General features: G+C 41.6%; 1 protein-coding gene across 1 annotated transcript in view; it reads right to left on the reverse strand.

Moving 5' to 3' along the window:
- SLC22A15 (solute carrier family 22 member 15) overlaps positions 1-17,737 on the reverse strand; it is a 37,899-nt gene extending 20,162 nt beyond the window's left edge. Inside the window, 4 exon segments of the mRNA XM_085236890.1 lie at positions 570-734; positions 1,708-1,840; positions 4,879-5,091; positions 17,487-17,737. Of these exon segments, the coding sequence (XP_085093016.1) occupies positions 570-734; positions 1,708-1,840; positions 4,879-5,091; positions 17,487-17,573 (598 nt within the window). The 5' untranslated portion in view covers positions 17,574-17,737.
- Positions 17,738-20,506: the final 2,769 nt, after the last annotated feature.

Below are 20,506 nucleotides of genomic sequence, written 5' to 3' on the forward strand. Positions count from 1 at the left end.
AAGAACATTTCACTCAGTAGCACAGACAAACACAAAGCTATTTAACCAAAGAGAATTCCATCCTTCACCCACATAGTACAGATACACTGCACCTAATTACAAACATCAAGACAAGTCCAAAAAGCATCCTTGTACATCCTCTCACCTAAAGCCCTGTAAAGAATTAAAGTGTAAATATGTTCCAGTTTTCCATGTATAAAAAGTAGTATAAACAACTATGTGGTGCTTAACCATCTGGTGGATTAAACCACAACACAGTCTCAATTCCAATGGATAGAGCTCAGCTAGCATAAACAATGGATAAGTTTCAAGCTGTTTAACATCCACAGGGGATTTGTTTCATCTTGAGTACTTTAGTCAGTTTGGGTGATGTAGAAACCTGAATGGCCAAGTTATCTACTGTGCTTGTCTAAAATGCACATTAAATAAAGCAGGCCTCAAAGACTGTGGTTACACAGAAAGCAGAGTTAACTTTGTAAATGCTAATTAGCTTTGGTGTGTCTCGTGCAGTATGTATGACTGAAGTCTATAAGTTCTGACAATAAAGACACCAAACACTCAAATTTTACCTGCTAATGCCCAGTAGGCAGTACCCACACACTCATTCAGTAGAACAAAGGCCACCAGTGACATCCCACCATTCATCACCCCTACCAAGAATCGAGACACGGCAAAGAATTCATATGAGGGTGAGAATCCATTTGCAATGGCAAACAGGATGTCAAGGGCAAAACCTGGAAATAGAGGCAAAAGGTTTAATTTCAGAAAAACATAGTAAAATAGAAGTGCTTATCAGTGTCTTTACTTGACAATCACTTTATGCCTTAAGTAATCACATTCAACAGCTATAAAACATGGCTACATTCCACAGGTATGGGTAGAAATACAAGAACCCAAAGTCAATACCATAAAAGGAAGAACACAAGGAGTGATTTCTGATATGTGATTTGCAGTACTATATCCCCAAATTCAATTCATGGAAGACAATTTTTCAAATATTTAAAATTACTTCCTGGCTCCAGTTGAGATGGTTTCATGTTTATGTTCATGCAGAAGCCCCAGGCTAAGCATATGATCAAATATCTCCCCTCATTTCTGGAAAGTACTCCATGTAGATTAGTGAACCTTTATCAGGGGATAGTACGTGGAAAGTTTGCACTGTATAGCAGATTCATTTTTTATCAGCTTTGAATTAATGAGATTGTTTCTTTGAAGGAAAAAACTGCACTGTTTTTAGTTCTACGTGCTCGTCCATCTACAAAAAAAAATACACAAAACACAAAGTTCCAAATGCTTGATTTGGGGAGAGTAAAAACAACAAAAAAAACTTTAAAGTGACAATCCCAAATACAAAAAAAAAATTCATGCAATCAAAAGAAAAAATTTGCAGGAGGTAACACGTATAAGAACATTGCTAATGAATTTTTAGAAATATTAATTACTTCTGAGCATGACAACCATCACTTGTGCTTTTTTTTTTTTTTAAAAACAAATGTAGTACAATTCCTAAGTTCAAAACATCTTCTTAGTACTCAGGTACTGATTGAATAGTAGAATATTAACTTATTGTCCCCAGAAATATACTGGCAAGACAAATCTGTACTAAGTTCCCAGAAGAACTCGGCTCTTGCCACTCATTTTCAGAGATTCGACACCTCCACTTCATTCATTTTGATTGTTTACCTGGAAAAAGATCATTACTTTTACCTGTGAGATAGATTTTCTTTCTTCCAAAGCGATCTGAGAGCTGGCCAAAGGAGATTGCTCCAACAAACACACCACTGAAGTAGAAAGAACTGGCGGCACTGACTTTGTATGATGTGTTGCCAATTAAAAACCACTGGATGGAGACAAAAAAGGAGAATTAAACAGAGTCAAAGTGGTTCACCAACAGCTAATAGTTGGAGGGGGGTGAAACATACTTTCAGGAAGATAAAACTGCCTAAATCTTGTAAGCATTCCAGTCTGTCTGTCATCACACAGCCACTGAAACAAGTGCTTTCTTCCAGATTCTCTGGAGGCATAGTAACCAATTGCAGAGCTCCCCAGATCAAGTACAGTCTTTGATTTTGAACTGAAGAATAGATACCTCATGGGATACTGTAATTCTGCACCCTTTGTCCCCTCTCTCACTTTTCTTGCCTTTTCTCACATAAAAACTACGTGCTTAAATATATTCAGTCCTACCTCTTGGCATTTATCACTGAAGTGTGGAGGAACACTACACAAAATTAAGCACTGTGATTTATGTCCAGAAATATTTCTCTCCTCCTTATGAACAATTTTGTCACTGTGAAACACTTCAGTAGCTTTTGACAAGTTTTCTGGTATTGCTCATCCTTCTATTAATTTTTACAGTCCTCTTTGTGCCACTTCCAATTCTTCTCTATTCCAAATACACACCTGATCTTCAGATGTTCTTACAGCCTAATGTTGTCTCAGAAAGGATCAGCCTGGCAGAGAACATTCTTTCACGTACAACACTATCAAGTTAAATTATATCATGTTCTCACTGTTCAAAATTTATTTCCTTTTTTATTCTAAAAACTTCACATATGGTGTTCTTTTCTTTTTCTGCTCCTCTTTTGTCTTGAAATAATGTTTCCTTTCAGTGATCTCCAGCTTTTCTTCCTGGGCAGGTAAGCTGGTGATTATGTCATTATCCCTGTAATAACAATCTAATCCTCTCTTCATAATCTCTTCCCCTACCAAAACCCTATTAGATATCCACTCTAGCCAGGCTCATATTATTACACATCTCAGCTATAAACTACGTCACCATGAAAAGAGAACTGTGCAATTAAGCCTCAGCAAGATTATGGAGCTAACAAAAATATAAACACACAGAAGCTCCAAGAAGATAATTCTCAGTACATGCTTCATCAAAATGTCACTTAAATGGTGAAGCTTTTACTGACATGATCAGCAGTAGGGTGTCAAGACTCTGACAAAATTATCTTCTGAAACTAACCACGAGACCACAAATCAGCTTGTCTAGATTTAGAAAAATAATTCACAATAAAGTATATCTCTGTAATAATAGCATATGATGAGATTATACTTAACTTGAAATAACATGGACAGTTGATTTTGTAAGAGGTACAAGAATAATTCCCCAATTTTGGTAGAAGTGTTGGGAAAAAAAAAAAAAAAAAACGTTATCTCAGTGACATTAGATTCTCTCTGAATCATTCAGAGATCAAAGCATAATTTGATTGTGGTGAAGTAAAATTTGTTCAGATGTGTTCTGCAGGTTAATCTCAATGACTAAGATGACCTTTAAAGGACTTGAAATTTCTCTTTTACAGAGAGGATATCACACATCTTTTGACATCAGATTTTTCATTGCAAGTTTGCAATAGTCACATAATTATTAAATGATACCACAAGGTAAACATTAAAAATATCCTCCTGAAATGTTGAAAAAAAATTCCCTACATGCCAGTAGAGAGACTGCATAGTGATCAAAAGCCCCCAAAATAAGATCAAAGAGTTTTTGAAGAAATGCACTGAAATCTTTATAATTAACCCCATTTTCAAGTATATGATGCAGTTAAAGTTCTGAAGAAAGTTTATCTCAGGAAGCTACAGGATTTTTATATATGTGGGTCTTTACTGAAAAGTTCAGACTCTGCTTTGAAATTCTCTAACATACAAGATACCTTGGGATACATTTTATGTAGTACTTTTCAAGTTAACTATGTTCTTCACCTGTATTTTTCACCTATGCTGCTAAGATGCACAAGAATCTTCACAAAATTTACCTAAGGCACTGCTTGTCTCCAAAATCATGTCTGACTTGTTAAGATTAAGAGAATAAACGATTACTGGAGACTGAAAACCAAAAAAAAAAATGAAAAGCTCAGACAAAATTTAAAGAACTGACAATTGGCTTTAAGTTATGCTCAAAGAAGCCACTGTCCATTAGGATTTTAATTTCAATAGAGGCATAAGCACTCATCCTCTTTATTATCAGAATAAGAAGCAGTACACGTTGCACACAATTGCTTGGTACTGTTCCAATACTGGCAGTTATTAATATGCTCATAACCAATAAAGTTAAGTACTTTATGGAGCTAACTGGAATAGCATTAACACATTTGGACAATAGCCACGAATTATCAAGTAATGCTATGTTCAATCAGCTGTACAGAGCTAAATTCAGATCTTACTCAGATAGGGCTCCTGCATAGAAGAATAACATTAATAGATATTGTAGGCCTTAACAATGGCAGGTGATGCACAAAGCACGGCATGAAAGCTGGAATCATTCCTCTAGAGACAGTGGCTGTACCATGAAAGAGGACACTTACGAAAACATAGAGGCCACGGTGACAAAGCTGAAGATTGTTTTGGGATAAAACAGATGAGGTTGCTTCATACATCTTGCTCTCCATCACACATGTCCTCCATGAAATTGTAAAGAAACAGCAGAAGCTGCTTTCTCTCCAATTCCTTCACTTCTTGCTAATAACAAAATGGATTCGCTACCTGCATCTGTCTTACCAAGGAAATTGCAGAAGGCAGATAGAAAGAGCTTCAGGTACATACAAGATTTTAAACATATTAGTACAGTAACATGATCCTAACCCAATGGTGGAACCAGGCTATCTGATCCAATACCAACCTTCCACACGCAAAAGGTGGGCCGTTTTGATGCAGAATGTTGGTTGAGATTTGCACTGCAAAGCAAGACAGTTAGGATAGGAATATGTTACTTGTTCTCTACCTGGAAAAAGCACCTGCTTCATTTGCTAATCAAAACATGCATTAGTACAGGAGAAAGAATCAGCAGCACCATCAGCTTTCCTCCCCACTCTGTCAATGTGATCTACAACAAGATCTCACACAGGGCAGCAAAACCCATTTCAGACTTACCTCAGAGACTATTGATGTGAAGCTGCTGCTGAAGTGTACGTGCTTTTGAACTTCGCTGCCATTGGCAGTAAGAAGCCACTCCCCAAAGGCTCTCTGCTCACTCGCTGACTGGTTGCTATGGCTCTGGTTAGCAGAGAGCAATTCCAGATCCCAGTGGTACGGAGGAGTTGCCCCCACCAATGCAATGAGGATGGCTTCAGTGGCCACATAGAGCTGGAAAGAGAAAGACATCAAAGATGCTAAACATATATGCAAGTAGTGCTTCCCTTACAGCTGGATCAATTCAGCATTTAAATAATCCTATTTTATATTTTTCTTCTGCCACTACAGCATGTTACATACAATCCCCATCTATTCAACATCACAAAGCAGAGAACTAAAACTTCACCAAGACAGTTCTTGTATTTCTTACTTGTGGACTATTTGAGAGAAAGGAAGCTCTCCTTCAGTCAGAAACCACCCCCAAACATCACACACAGCAAGAACAGCACTTGGATACTTAAAGAGTTGTTAACCAAAGAATGGCTTGATGGTCTTTGAGGTCCCTTCCAAGTTCCAACCTCCCTGCCAAAGGCAGGGTTGCCAGCCTCTGGATCAAGTACTGGATCAGATTGCCCAGGGTCCCCATCCTCCAGGAATGGGACATCCACAACCTCTCTGGGAAGCCTGTTCTAGAATCTCACCTCTCTCAGTAAAAACCTTCCCCTGACATCTAACATAAATCTCACTTCATTTAGTTTAAAGCCGTTCCCCCCTGTCATATCATTATCTACCCTTGATTTTCCTCACATTCGTAAACTCCCTTTAAATTTTGTGGGGAGACCTCATTGTGGCTTTCCAATCTTTTCCTTTCCAGGCTAAACAAGCCCAGTTCCTTCAGCCCTTTGATCATTTTTGTGGCCCTCCTCTGGACCCTCTCCAAAAGCTCCACATCTTTACTGTTATCAGCCTCCTCCAGATGTGGTCTCACAAGGGCAGAGAGATAATCACCTCACTTGCCCTGCTGGCCACCCCTCTTCTGATGGAATTCAGGATGCCATTGGCCTTCTAAGCTGCAAGCACACACTGCTGGCTCATGTTTAGCTGGGCATCAACCAGGACTCCTAAGTTCAGTAGGACTACTCTCAAGGAATTCTTCTCCCAGTTTGTACACATATCTGCGATTACCTCAACCCAAATGCAAAAGCTTGCACTCTGCTTTGTTGAACCTCATCAGGTTCACAAGGGTTCACTTTTTGAGTCTACCAAGGTCCCTCTGGATGGCATTCCTTCCTTCTGCTGTATCAACTGCACTGCTCAGGTTGGTGTCATCAGCAAACTTACTGAGAGTGCACTCAGTCTGATAATCACTCATTACCAGCCTCTACTTGGACACAGAGCCATTGAACACAACCCACTGACTGTGATCTTCCAAGCAATTCCTTATTAGCTGAATAGTCCACCCTTCAAATCCACATCTTTCCAATTCAGAGAGAAGGATGTAGTAGGGGACCACGTCAAAGGCCTTGCAGAAGTTCAGGTAGATGACATCAGTTGCCTTCCTTTGTCCACTGATGCCATCACTCCATCATAGAAAGCCACCAGATTGGTCAGGCATGATCTTCCCTTGGCGAAGCCTTCTGGCTGTCTTGGATCACCCACTCATCCCTCATGTGCCTTAACATGTCATCCAGGATGATGTGTTCCTGGATCTTCCCAGACACAGAGGTGATGCTTACCAATCTGTAGTTTCCTGGGTTTTTCTTTCTCCTTTCTTGTAAATGGGAGCTATGTTTCCCTTTTTCCAATCCCTGGGAACTTCATCTGACAGTCAAGATTTTGTCAAATATCATGGACAGTAGCTCAGCAATCACAGCAGCCAGCTTCCTTAGGATCCTGGTATGCATGCCAATTCAGCCCCACAGACTTGTACACATCCAGTCTCACAAGTTAGTTTCAGACTTCCTCTGCCCTTACAGTGGGGTGGAGCTTGCTCCTCTAGTTCCCAGCTAGAGGTTCAGAGATGCAAGAATACTGGTTGCCAGTGAAGACAGAGGCAAAGAACTCACTGAACACCTCAGCCTTCCCCATATCTGTCATAGCCATTTCTCATTTAGCAAAGGAAGTGTGCTCTCTGGCCTATCTCTTCCAACCTATGTACCTGGAGAATCCCTTCTTGTTGTTTTTAACATCTCTCACCAAGTTCAGTTCCATCTGTGCCTTAGCTTTCCTAATCACATCTCTACAAGTTCAGACAATATCCCTGTATTCTTCCCAGGTGACACATTGATGCTTTCACTACCTTTACTTGTCCATTTCCTTCAGTTTGACCAGCAGGTCCTTGCCAAGCCATGCTGGTTTCTTGCCTCCCGGGACCAGTTTTTTTTTATTGAGGGATGGAAAGCTCTTGCACTTCCAGAAAGGCATCCTTAAATAGCAGCCAGTTTTATTCCACTCCTTTGTCTCTAAGGACTTCTTCCCAGGAGACTTCATCCAACAATTTCTTCAACAGCCCGAAGTTCACTCTCCTGAAGTTCAGGGTCCTGACTCCACTCTTTGCCAGGCCTGTGTTCCCCAAGACAAACTCAACTAGGTCATAGCCTCTGCAGAACAGGCTCCTTCTGATCTTAATATCTTTAATAATTTCCTCCACATTGGCAAGCACCAGGTCTGCAGCGCCTCACCTTTGGTTGGTTTGCCCAATACTTGAACCAGAAAGTTATCATCAATGGACTCCAGGAGTCTCCTGAATCACTTAAAGCTCACTGTGCTGCCTTGTCAGTAGATATACAATTATCAGATTAATGCCCAAAAAGTCTTCAATGCAAGTATGTTACACTGTTTTATTCTCTCCTTTTATCTGTGTTATTCATTCCTTTAATTTGATGTCTAGAATACATCTCAATTTCATATTCCCACTTGTACCATTTTTTTTCTGTTCACCTGTTTTAGTCCTAAAAAGAGACAGAGGCACATGTGAATAGATGGATACTTTTAATTTTTATACACCCACTCAAAGCCTACATACAGTAACTAATAGCTGGTTAAATTTAAGAATAAACAAAACGCTGGAATGCCAGATGGTTCAAACATGGCACAGAGCAGGGCAGTTGGTGCATACCCAGAAGAACAGCCACAGGTTGCTGCTTTAACAATCTCTAGACCATTACAACTTCATTTTAAAATCCAAAGTTTTAGACCTCTCAGGAGCTCCTTCCGTTGCTTCTCCTGCCAATCACTTTTTCCATGAAGAAAACCTGTCATGCTACTCCACTCCATAAACTTTCTTTCAACCATCTCCTTCTTGAACAGGCCTTGCTCTGTTCCCAGCACATCCTTGATGTGCTCCTGGAAAAAAGCATCCTCCTTGGGAATGCAGTCTCCCACAAGGATGCTGTACAAGTAATATGCAGAATGTGGATAGGCACAAAAAATAGCCAAGAACCCCTGAATTTTGATGTAAGCAACAACAGGTGATCCTATTCTATACTGGGAAACAGCTGGAGTTACACCCCAGTCTGAACCAGAATTACTACTGTGTTAATAAAGACACCCCTGAGTTATTACATCTAGAAGAAAAAATGACCTGTTAAATTACATTAAGATAAAGAACAACTTCTAGGCAGATAACCGCGAGAAGTGAAAGACCTCATCCAAAAAATAGGGCAGTGAGTAAGATTAGATGAGGAAGGGGTCATGAAAAAGCTGAGTGAACATGTTGTTAGGGACATGTGGACGTGGTACCCTCAAACCCTCAGGAACAGTCTGAAATCAGTGAAAACTGAGAATTATAGGTCACGTCCTCTGGTGCATCCCTGTGCTTTGACTCACACAGGCAGTACCAGGTCAGGACTAAGCAATAACATCCTTGGTTTTTGTCTTGTGAAATGATAAACATTTTTGAAGTAGCTCAGGAAATGAAATCCTCAAGGCATTTGGTTTAGGGAATGAAAGCAGGATGCTCTTCATTCTTTGCTCCAAGTGAAGCTCAACCCAGCTACAAAACATGAAATTGAAAAATAAATGACTGCAGGCACACAAAGAAATACAACAAATATTTTTTAAATAAAAAATTCAGCCATTAGCAAGCAAGGAGAGAACACAAACGCTTAATATGCTGAATCAGAAAAACAGACAAAGATGGTGACATGCTGAGTACAGAAAAATGGTATTTGATAAGATGTACGTCAAAGTCACTGCTGTGACAAGACTTTTTCCAAGTGATCATTTGTCTTTTACTTTGGCTAACAGGTGTAGTTAATCCTCTTAATCTTGTTGCAAAGCAAACAAACAGGGTTTGTTTTATTTTAAAAAAAATCTAGATAGAAGTGAATGAAATTATTAACAGGAAGGGGATATAAACAGGAGGGGAACAGTTGTTCACAAGGGTGGAAACTGATAGGACAAGGGGGAATGGATTTAAACTGAGACAGGGGAGGTTTAGGTGAGATATTAGGAGGAAGTTTTTCACACAGAGGGTGGTGACACTCTGGAACAGGTTGCCCAAGGAGGCTGTGGATGCCCCATCCCTGGAGGCATTCAAGGCTAGGCTGGATGTGGCTCTGGGCAGCCTGGTCTGCTGGTTGGCGACCCTGCACATAGCAGGGGGGTTGAAACTAGATGATCACTGTGGGCATTTTCAACCCAGGCCATTCTATGATTCTGTGAAATTTCTTGACCAGCTTTCTCAATATTCATGACTTCCAAGAAAAAAAAAAAAACCACCATAGAATCTAATCTAACTAGGGAGAAGAAATTTTAAACAGTTTCACTCATGTGAACCAACAAGCACAAAATCATTTAAGAAACCTTTTAAACTTAATTCATCCACTTTGAAGTACAAATGAAAAAGGGGAAAAAAAGCAAGTCTTATTCTATTAAGAAGTGCTTTCAAACTTTTTAGCAGCTTATCAGCAGATCACAACCAGGCTAGTCATTCTAGACAAATACCAGCTGAAGCATTCACTGCTAAACAAAATTGAGTCAACCACTAGTTTCTGACCTTTTAGACGCAGAAACATGAAAGCTGCATCTTCAACAAAAGACAACAAATTACCTTGGTAAAAGCCTATGACAAAGAGAGAGCTACATTTTCAGCTTAAAGTCATTTCTCCCGACCACAGTACAAGCAGATAAAATACTAGAGGCCACCTTATTTTTGCAAGTCTGATGAACTCATCTGCCTATTAAATCACCTTATTTCAATTCCTACTTTTTTCCCCCCAAACAACTGTGTGCATTTGTCTGCAGATGGGACTTGAAAGCATCTTCTTGTTGCAAAGTTATTTTCTGATGCTGACAAAATGTTCTTTGATAAAAGTAGCGCTCCCTTCTTGGAAGCACAGTGGGAGAAAACCCCACATACTAGAAGAAGAGGTTATGTTGCACCTAGAGAGTCAAAAACAGCCAGGTACGTGAAAACAGAGTAATCTCTCAGACACTTGATAAACCAATCCCACTCTGAAAGCAAATACTCCTCAAGAATACTGTAATGTTGTTGGCTATTACATGTGCAATCACAGTAAGAAGGAAGTAAGAAGGAAGCCTGGAAACTAGAAGTGCATGAAAGGAAAGATGTTGCAACTAACCTAACCCATAACAAAAACTGAAGATATTCAGTAACTTCTTTAAACAGAATGAGCAGAAACAAGATAACAAGTTTTCCGCTAGTCTACCATCAGTCTTCTATTGAGGCAAAATCCTTCCAGACAATTATCTGTAATATTTACTTAGGAAAATATGAAACAACTTACCAGATTTAAAAGACATCCATAGGACTCTCCAACTTAGCCACACCACTCCCTCGAATAAACTGACATCTATAAAGAAAGTACACCAACCTGAAAAAGAGACGCACAGTCTTGCTGCCCCGTAAAACATCAACTTCAAAGACATACATTGAATAAGTTTGCTGTATGTCTGAGTATCACAGCAGTTGACTGCATGCTAGTAAACTAAAAACATGTGGCCAGAACTGCTTCCATTCCACAGCACGCTGGACTATGTACAACAACACAGAGGCAAGCACAGCTATCAAGCACAGGCTCATATGCTGCAGCTCAGATGGCTGGGATGGGACTTCCCACTGCTCTGATAAGATCCCCTCAGAGCAGAGAAAATAGAGCAAACCTTGTGTCATAGGTTGACAGCCCTCTAAATATGAAGGAGAAAATTGCAAAATGTGATATCCTACTGTTATTTTTCCACCTTTAAAAATCAGAAGGCAGAAAGAAAGCTTAAGTGCCTTACTGAAATATCCACATGTAAACCCGTGGTTCTTCTCTGCTAAAACACACTGAAGTATGAGAACCAAGCTGATAAACAAGAACTTGCATTTAAATAAGCACTTCACTCAGTAACAATTCTCAGCTTTCTTTAGCCCAGGTTATTAAATCTTCATTTTGTCCTGCAAGGCAAATTCTAGACCTTCCCCCCCTCCCGCTCACCAGGATTAGGAAAATGATGAAACAAATACAGTGCTTACTCAGGTTAAATATTGATAACAGCAGACCTGACTTCCTTCCACATCTATCCAGAGGTGATGTTATAAGCAGACGAAACATAGAAAATATGCTATTGTTCCAAAGCACCTCCAGTCTACTGAGATGGTACTTGCAAAGAGCGAGATTCAAAGCAAGAAATACACGCAGACCACCAAACTGCCCTTAAACCCAAGTACTTAACTTCAGCAGTTGACTCTGTAGATTTCTGTTTAGGTTATATATTAGGAGGAAGTTTTTCCACACAGAAGGTGGTGACACATTGGAACAGGTTGCCCAAGGAGGTTGTGGATGCCCCATCCCTGGAGGCATTCAAGGCCAGGCTGGATGTGGCTCTGGGCAGCCTGGTCTGGTAGTTGGTGACCCTGCACATAGCAGGGGGGTTGAAACTGGTTTATCATTGTGGTCCTTTTCAACCCAGGCCATTCTATGATTCTGTGATTCTTTCAATCAAGAAAAAAGCATCTGAGTGCACAGAACTTTGCTTCTCTTGATGTCACCCAAATAATCACGTGCAAACTGGAAACAATTACTCTGAATCCAATTACAGAATCACAGAAACACCAAGGTTGGAAAAGACCTACAAGATCATCCAGTCCAACCATCCACCTACCACCAATAGTTCTCACTAAACCATGTCCCTCAACACAACGTCCAAACTTTCTTTGAACACCTCCGGGGTCGGTGACTCCACCACCTCCCTGGGCAGCCCATTCCAGTGCCTGACCACTCTTTCAGAAAAGTATTATTTCCTAACATCCACCCTGAATCTCCCCTGGCACAGCTTGAAGCCACTCCCTCTAGTTCTATCACCAGTTACACAAGAGAAGAGGCCAACCCCCAGCTCACTACAACCTCCCTTCAGGAAGTTATAGAGAGCAATGAAGTCTCCCCTGAGCCTCCTCTTCTCCAGACTGAACAATTCCAGCTCCTTCAGCCACTCCTCATAAGGCCTGTGCTCCAGACCCCTCACCAGCTTTGTTGCCCTTCTTTGAACCCGTTCCAAGGCCTCAATGTCTTTCTTGCAGTGAGGGCACAAAATTGAACACAGTACTCGAGGTAAATCAGAATCACAGAATCAATGAAATGTATTTACACACCAACCAGTAAGATCATCTGGCAGAAAAGGAAACCAAACTATCTGAAGTAGAGGGAATGTCACTGAGGAGAGCAATGATGACGTGGCTTACTAGTGGAAAAACACAGCAAGTTTACTGCCTACAAAACACAGGAAGATTAGAGAGTGCATGTACACAAGGGCAGGGAAGAAGGAAAGGGAGTAATGTGTCATAAAGTAAATATCTGTATTCCATCATCTTTGGCATCCAGTACAACTATGTCCAACTTCCTAGTTCATCTTCCAAAGGTGCTCAGAGGACAGACTGCAAGACTGAAAGTTTCAGCAGAATTTACCATGTTGAAAGCCATCTTGATTAACAGCAGAAGAGAGGACTGCTTCAGCTCCCACCATAGGCAATAACCATCCCACTGCACAAAATATTTGATGTAACAATAAATGTTAATAACACAAAAACCAGCTCCCTGTATGCTTTAGCCATACAGCATAGAAAGATACCAGACACCATTCACCCAGTGCCTCCCAGTTACCTTCTGTTTCCAGTTGTTAACAAGATATCCCAAAAGCAAACTATTCAACAATAGCTAGAGTAAACTGCTGCAGAACAAGTTCCTTCTGACAGCTTTACTTCTTACACAGCTCAATTATTTCTCCCATCATCTTTGCTCTTTAGGAAAAAAATCATACTATCCCCATTGGGAACTTCATCACATAGAAGCACGCTCTCTATAGTTGGGGTGCTGGTAAAAAAAAAAATAAAATAGTTTCCGTAGTAAGTGATGGCAGGTGGAATGTTAGTGGACTTGTAGATGTAGCCTTTGTCTTGAAGGAGGGTAACCTTCAGTTATTTAAAAAGGTTTTTGTTGCCCAGTTTGTTTTGTTTTTTAGTAGACAAAGCAATCTGCTTGGTTTCCTCCGTTGCTGTGCATTCAGGATTTCCACTTCGGGGTGTTTCTCCCCATACTCACGCTTCTTGCCACATTCATCAACGAGAACTCTTGGTCCTTCAACAGCACACTGATCATGCATCTTCTGGGACTGAACTGCACAGAAACTGAAGCCAGCCTTGCAAATTAGGTTGCAAAAGCTGATCAGATGCGTTTATATCGAGACATACACAATCATAAAAAGAGCAACAAAACCTAGGAATTGTGGGATGACATGTAGAACCACCTAAAAATATAAACTCGACTAGATGTGCTTTGTGGTTAAGATCTAACTGTGCATATAAGCATGTCTAAAGCTTAGGATGACACTGGTTTGGATTGAGACAACTGTGAGTGAAGGTAGAGATACTGGTAGCTGATAAGGTGCTCATGTCTCCTTCCTTACACATCAGATTTGTTTTATACTTTCTGTTCAAATAAAATCCTAGCAGAATAACTCATCAAGTAAAGAGTAAACTGTACTAATTTATGATCAAGTGAACATAGCTCAAAGAACAGCATACTTAACTCTAATACAAGCATTGAAAAGATTCATAGACAAGATTTCTATATTATCACTACAACTGCAGAATGATGTCCCATACCATTCAGGAAGCAGAACAAGGAGAATAAGGAATGTTACACCAAAGCACACAGTTAAGCATTGCTATGTATGCAATCACATCTGCATCCTCCTGAAGCCAGACACTGCTTCAAACTGAGTTATTCTTCAAGGTCTGGGGAGAACTTACTTGGACAAAAAGTTTAAGTAAGCTACCTGCTTTCCCTCAGAAGACTTGTGCAGGGGGGGGCATTAAAGAGCAGCATTCTGCATCATGATATTCTAATGATGGAGGACATTAGCTTGCTGCCAGCCACAAGGGGATTAGCAACACCTCTCAGTAGGGCTGCAACTGCATCAAGAGCACCTTTGTCTGAAGTTAAAACATTTTTCCAATAACCTTGATTATACTATCTTTACTATCTTATCTTCCCTTCAGTTAGTGATAATTCCAAGCTAGAAAGAAACACCCTGGCTAATTATTCATACTACCACCCAATGAGCATGTCACCCAACTTCAGGCAAAGATTCTTTCAGCTCTGCAGCCAATACCTCCCCCTTTTAAACTCTAAAAGGTTTGAAGTATCCTTTTTAAAAGAACCACAGCAGCAATATGCTCCCATTCTCAGATTCCTATCACAGGTTCTGTTTGGAACTGACCAGTCTTTCACGTTCACTGGTCAACACAAATCTCCTTCAACTGTCTATATTAAGACACGAGAGCAAAAAACATTTTTGTATGCTCTTAAACATCTGATCAAGACGTGAGATTGTTCAGTGTTGCTACACATTAAACAACAGCACAAGACAATTATTTAATAACACACGTTCTTCAAAAAGTAGCGAGTGCTCTTCTAGAAATCAGTAGGTGTCAAAGAGCTACTTTCAGTTCTAAGTAAAGTTATAAGTATTCTAAGAGTTATCAGCTCACCTTATTCCTCTCTAACTGTTGAATATATTGGAAATGCAAGATTAATGCAGCCTACAATTCATGAAACTAGCCTAATCCCATACCCTTCAGTTAAATATGGGTTTCAGGTAAGTCTATAGAAATTAGAACAAAATGTTTCTCTGCTTTAGCTATCATTGTGCTACTAAAATCTTCCAAAGCCATTAGATTGGCAGTGAATAAACCAAGCATAGTCGAATAGACTACCAGCTCCAACAAGTTAATGGATAACCACAGCAGGTGATACAGGAACAAAACAAAGTGAAAACAAATACCCTGCAAAGTTGAAAAAGAGAGACCTACCAGTCTAATACTTAGGCTAGTATTATGCTGATGACATACAAACAATCTTCCAACTACCAGCAACCCGAGGGATTTCCCCGCTCCTCTTCCTCCCTTCCCTCCCCCAGGATCATTAAGCTTGTCCCATAGGTCTGGAACCAGTTCACTCAAGCCCACATGAAAACTGACTGCCACACGGAAAGTTTCACCCAAACAGACATGTGCATTTGGTAGAGCTTATCTCAAAGAAATTCTATGAGCTAACCTATGTTTGTAATTAGAATTTAGAGACCAGACAGGATGACTTTATTTTGGCACATCAGTAAGTAATGTGGCAAAAGCAGCTTAATATATAAGAACAAAATCCCTGTAACATGAGGGAAAACAACTACAAAGTGGTACAAAAGTCAATAGATCAGAAATATCCAGAGATAAAAAAGCACAAAATCTACAAGGAAAGGTGAAAATCTGCAAGGAATCTTATGGGGTAGAGAACAGAGAGTTTGAACTCCATATACTCATATCAGATAAAAAAAAAAAAAATAGTTTTCACCCTGTGGTACTTTTATCTTTAAGAACGTAGAAACAGTTTTGAAACAAATGTGTGAAAAAATTTGTGAAAACACAAAGCCAGTTGAGGGAGCAAGGGACAGGAAAGTGAGAAATAAATTGGAACAGTCAGTCCTTAGCAGACTGACAGATTAAGAGGAGCTCTTCCATAGCCAGATGCTGCATCTATCCACTGAAGGAGACCATGATTACCTAAATCCATGTCACCTAAGCCAAATACATTACACCTTTGTGTGCATCCTCCAGAGTGTGACAATAAACCAGACAAAAGACTAACACCAGTCATGGTAACGATCTTCAGCTTGATTCTAGCACATCCCAATGACACATCATGTACTCTGACACCAACAAAGGAATGTAGAAAGCAATCAGCCACCCAAGCAGGAGCTAGTATAAAACTGACTCATAGGCTGAAAGACAAAAACCTCCATCCGTAATGTTTTCTGTACTTCACGTCTGTACAGGCACAGGAATTTATATCAGTCAGAGGATGATTCTCATGGGTAAAGTTCAGGAATTAAAGATAACACAACAGGAAAACGGACCAGTACACCTGTTCCATTTCTATCTTACAACTATCCTGAATATATTACGTGATTTGTAAAGATACAGTCTACTTCTGACTGGAGAAATAAGTTAAGCTGTCACAAAGCAAATGAACAAGAAAAGGCATTACAGAACAGTTGAGCCACACTACCTAAAACTCTGGGGATAAAGAGCACTTGTCGTGGTTGCAAAACACGACCAGCACTGGAAGAAATAGCTAATAACTCCTTACTCCCTAACCTTCAGTGAGCACACAAGTTGTCTGGATGGCCAGTACAACAAGTTCTAATCAGTGCTTAACTTTAAAAGATCAATCAGATAAAGCATGGATGATGGAGGAAAATGAATGGGAATAAACAGTAAAGGAAATAGAAACATACAAGGTCTTTGCCATTCAACATCTCAGCTTCGCAAGCGCATACTGAATCCCCAACTAACAGAACTGAACTTTGCTGGTTATCTGACTGTTTCTTACTACTTCCATCAATCCTTTAGCTGGCAGAAGACATCTACAGTCTCACTGCTTATGACTGGAAGTTCCAGGTGACCGTAAGATACAGTCAGTAGAGGGAGGGATGCTGTTAAGTCCCCCCCTTCCGCAAAGCAAGTACACTTCTATATTGGCTGTATTCCAGAATTAATAAGTCTAGATGAAGTTACCACAACCACAGGTTTGATAAGTTAAAATGGAATAAATTAACTTGTGTCAGATTTCAGCTGTACCTTATGCCTAGGCCAGACTATGAAGATGGACATTCTCCTCACATCTACTTCATAGAACCATTAAGGTTGGGAAAGACCTTTAAGATCAGCTAGTCCAATCATGCCCACTAATCTGTGCCCCTCAGTATCTCATCTACATGGTTCTTACTGCACCACCTCCAAGGGCAGCTGTGCCACCACCTCACCACTCTTTCTGAGAAGACATATTTCCTAATATCCGACCTGAAGGCAGATCCCCTGCAGAATCTCCAACATCTGCCCTTCATCTGACTAAGCGCTCTCTGTCACGGCACACCGAAGGACACGGGCCGGGACTCCTGAAGGCACACGCAGCACCAGCCTCTCGTCCCAAGCTCACCCTGCAGCAGTTCTAGCCCTGCCGCTGCCCAGCGGTCACCCTAGCGCCAGGAGGGCGGCGCAGGTCGCCGCCTGCACCCCGAGCGGGCTCCGAGCGCTAAGCACCGGCTGCAGCCCACACGCGAGCACCCCTCACCTGGAGGAGCACGGCCAGCAGGACGCACAGATACACCTGGTAGGGTCCCATCTGCCCCACCAGCGGAAACGCCTCCTCCACCTCCATCCCGCCGCGTTGTGCATCCCCGGCCCGGGGCGGGCAGCGAAGCGCCGAGCGGGCCCTCAAACCGCAGGAAAGGGTGGGAGGCGCGAGGCGGCGCTCACGCGCAGCCGCCGCCCGCGAGGGAAGCGGAAAGGCAGCAGTCCCCCGAACGCCGTTAAGAGCGATAAGCGCATGCGTGCGGGAGGAGTTCCAGTAGGGGGTGGGAGGGAAGGGAGGCTCGCCTACTCCTCGGCTGCCATTGGCTGCCGGTGAGGAGAGGGTCGGGAGCGAATGAGGCGGAATGTGGGGACGTGTGAGGGGGAATGTGGGATAGGTGGTGTGTGTGTGTGCGCGTCGGGTGTGTGAGCGGTCTGCCGGGTGTCTGTGGGGTGGTGTGAGGGACGTGTGAGCGGAGACTGTGGTTGTGTGATGGGGGCTGTGGTGTGTCTGTGAGGGGAGCGTGAGGGAGGCGGTTGCTTGCAGCAAGCGGACTGAGAAGCTGTACCTATACAGAGCACTCTGCTTAAAGCCTGTAAATTCATGCACGATGCCTGTATCCTGACATACCTAGTGGCCTTCCATGATGTTGCCTTTCTTTTGTCCAAAGTAAGGCAACAAGGCTTGTGAAGGGCTTGGAGAATATGCCCTACGAGGAGCGACTGAAGAAACTGGGGCTGTTCAGTCTGGAGAAAAGGAGGCTGAGGGGAGACCTTATTGCTCTCTTCAAATACCTGAAAGGTGATTGCAGTAAGAGCAGGGCTGGCCTCTTCTCACTGTGACAGGTGACAGGATGAGGGGAAATGGCCTCAGGTTGCACCAGAGGTTTAAGTTGGATATCAGAAAAAAACTTCTTTACAGAAAGGGTTGTTAAGCACTGGAATAGGCTTCCCAGGGAGATGTTTGAGTCACCATCGCTGGATGTGTTTAAAAACCATTTGGATGTGGTTCTCAGGGACATGATTTAGCGGAGTTAGGGTAGTATGGTTAGGTTGTGGTTGGATTTCGTGATCTTTAAGGTCTTTTCCAACCTGAACAGTTCTATGATTCTGTGGTGTAACTGTGTCAATGGACATGGGAAGAGCCACAGACATCATCTATCTGGACTTCAGTAAGGCCTTTGACATGGTCCCCCATAACATCCTTCTCTCCAAATTGGAATCATTTGATAGGTGGATGTTCAATGGACAAGGAACTAGTTGTGAGATCATACCCAGAGAGTGGTGGTCAATGGCTCAATGTCTGGTTGGAAATCAGTGATGAGTGGCATCCCTCAGAGGTCAATATGGGCACTGGTGCTCTTTAATCATTTCATCAATGACATGCATTAACCTGAGATTGGCCTTTCAGTAATTAAAGGGCTACAAATGAAGGGGACAGACTCTTTCTCAGAGGCTGTTGTGATAGGACAAGGGGAAATGATTTCAGAATAAAAGAGAGGAGATTTAGGCTGGTTATAAAGAAGTGTTTTACAATAAGGGTAATGAAGCACTGAAACAGGTTGCCCAGAGAGGTGGTGAATGCCCCATCCCTGGAAACATTCAGGGTCAGGGTGCATGGGGCTGTGAGCAACCTGATCTCGCTGTAGGTGTCTGTTCATTGCAGGAGAGTTGGACTCTTGCAACTCAAATATCCTATGATTCTATGGTGCTTCAACTACGCAATATTCTGTAATTACACATCATAGCATACTTGCTGTTTGTTGGGGAAAAAAAAAAAGGAACAAACACAGAGATTTGGTATGAGAATATTATGAATGTTCCACTAGAGTTTGGTTCTGACCCTACCAAAATCATTTTGTGCTTGATTTAATACTCATGGAGGACATCTTCATAAAACTGTAATACTTGCTATGTGTTTTATGAAAGCTTTTGCCATTTGTTTAAAGAGCCTGCATTTTGAATGTGTAGGAGAGGTTTGCATTTAGAAGTAAGAGCTGACTTGTGAAGAAACATGAACTCCACTAAGTGAGAAGGGAGATAAATACATCTGCGAAATACTTGACAACATTCATGCAGAGTGGCCATGAACTTTCCATGGTCCTTTTTCATTCTACCTTCACAATAAAACTCCAGAATGTAAACAAACTAGGATGTTGAGACTTTTTTCCTAGTGGTACCAAGAATCAGCAGCAATGCCACTCATGCCTGTCATGTTTTTGTTGTATGAACAGCTAGAAAAAAAGCAAGAGAGCTGTGTTGTGAGATGTGACCTTTAGGGCCATACCAAAAGTCTAGAAAATAATATCATTTCCTTACTATAAAAATCTTGGCAAATTGACAAGCATCAAACCAATTTACTCTTAATATGAAATTCACCTTTGCCATAAGCACTTCTTTTCATATTTGAGGCTTAGTACAGATTGATTAAAGGCAAAACAGCAAAGGATTTCTGAAATGTCAGGACCTTTCTGGTGTTCATCCAACTGCACTTGTCTCATTTTAACACTTGGCTAAGACTCAGAGGAGATGTTCTGGTGCTTAGCACAGTTGACATTCCACTTCCTGTGCACCTTCCCACCCAGCCTTTCCATTCAGCCACGCTCTATGGCATTTGCAACTTTAACTCAGCCTGTCTTCTGCTCGCTTTTGCCATGAGCTCTCCCATGAGGTTCACCTAGGCCCACTGCTCAAGCCTGTTTACGTCCCTTTGGATGTCATTGCGTCTCTCTGGTGTGTCAACTGCAGCCCATAGCTTGATGTCATCTGCAAACTTGCTGAGGGTGCACTCAACCCCACTGTTGGTGTCATTGATGAAGATATTAAAGAGTACTGGCCGAAGCACTTACCCTTGAGGGACACCACTCATCACCAGTCTCCCTCCAGACACTGAGCCACTGACCAGAAGTTTGAAGCAAGAAACTCAGCTGGGTGTAGGGGGGTGACAGGAGGAACTGTCTGGTGAAGTAAAATACCTGTAAACCATCACCCTAACCCCCAAACACTCAAGCCACCTCATGT

Source organism: Meleagris gallopavo, chromosome 1, assembly GCF_905368555.1.
Source record: "Meleagris gallopavo chromosome 1, MGAL_WU_HG_1.1, whole genome shotgun sequence".
NCBI lineage: Eukaryota > Metazoa > Chordata > Aves > Galliformes > Phasianidae > Meleagris > Meleagris gallopavo.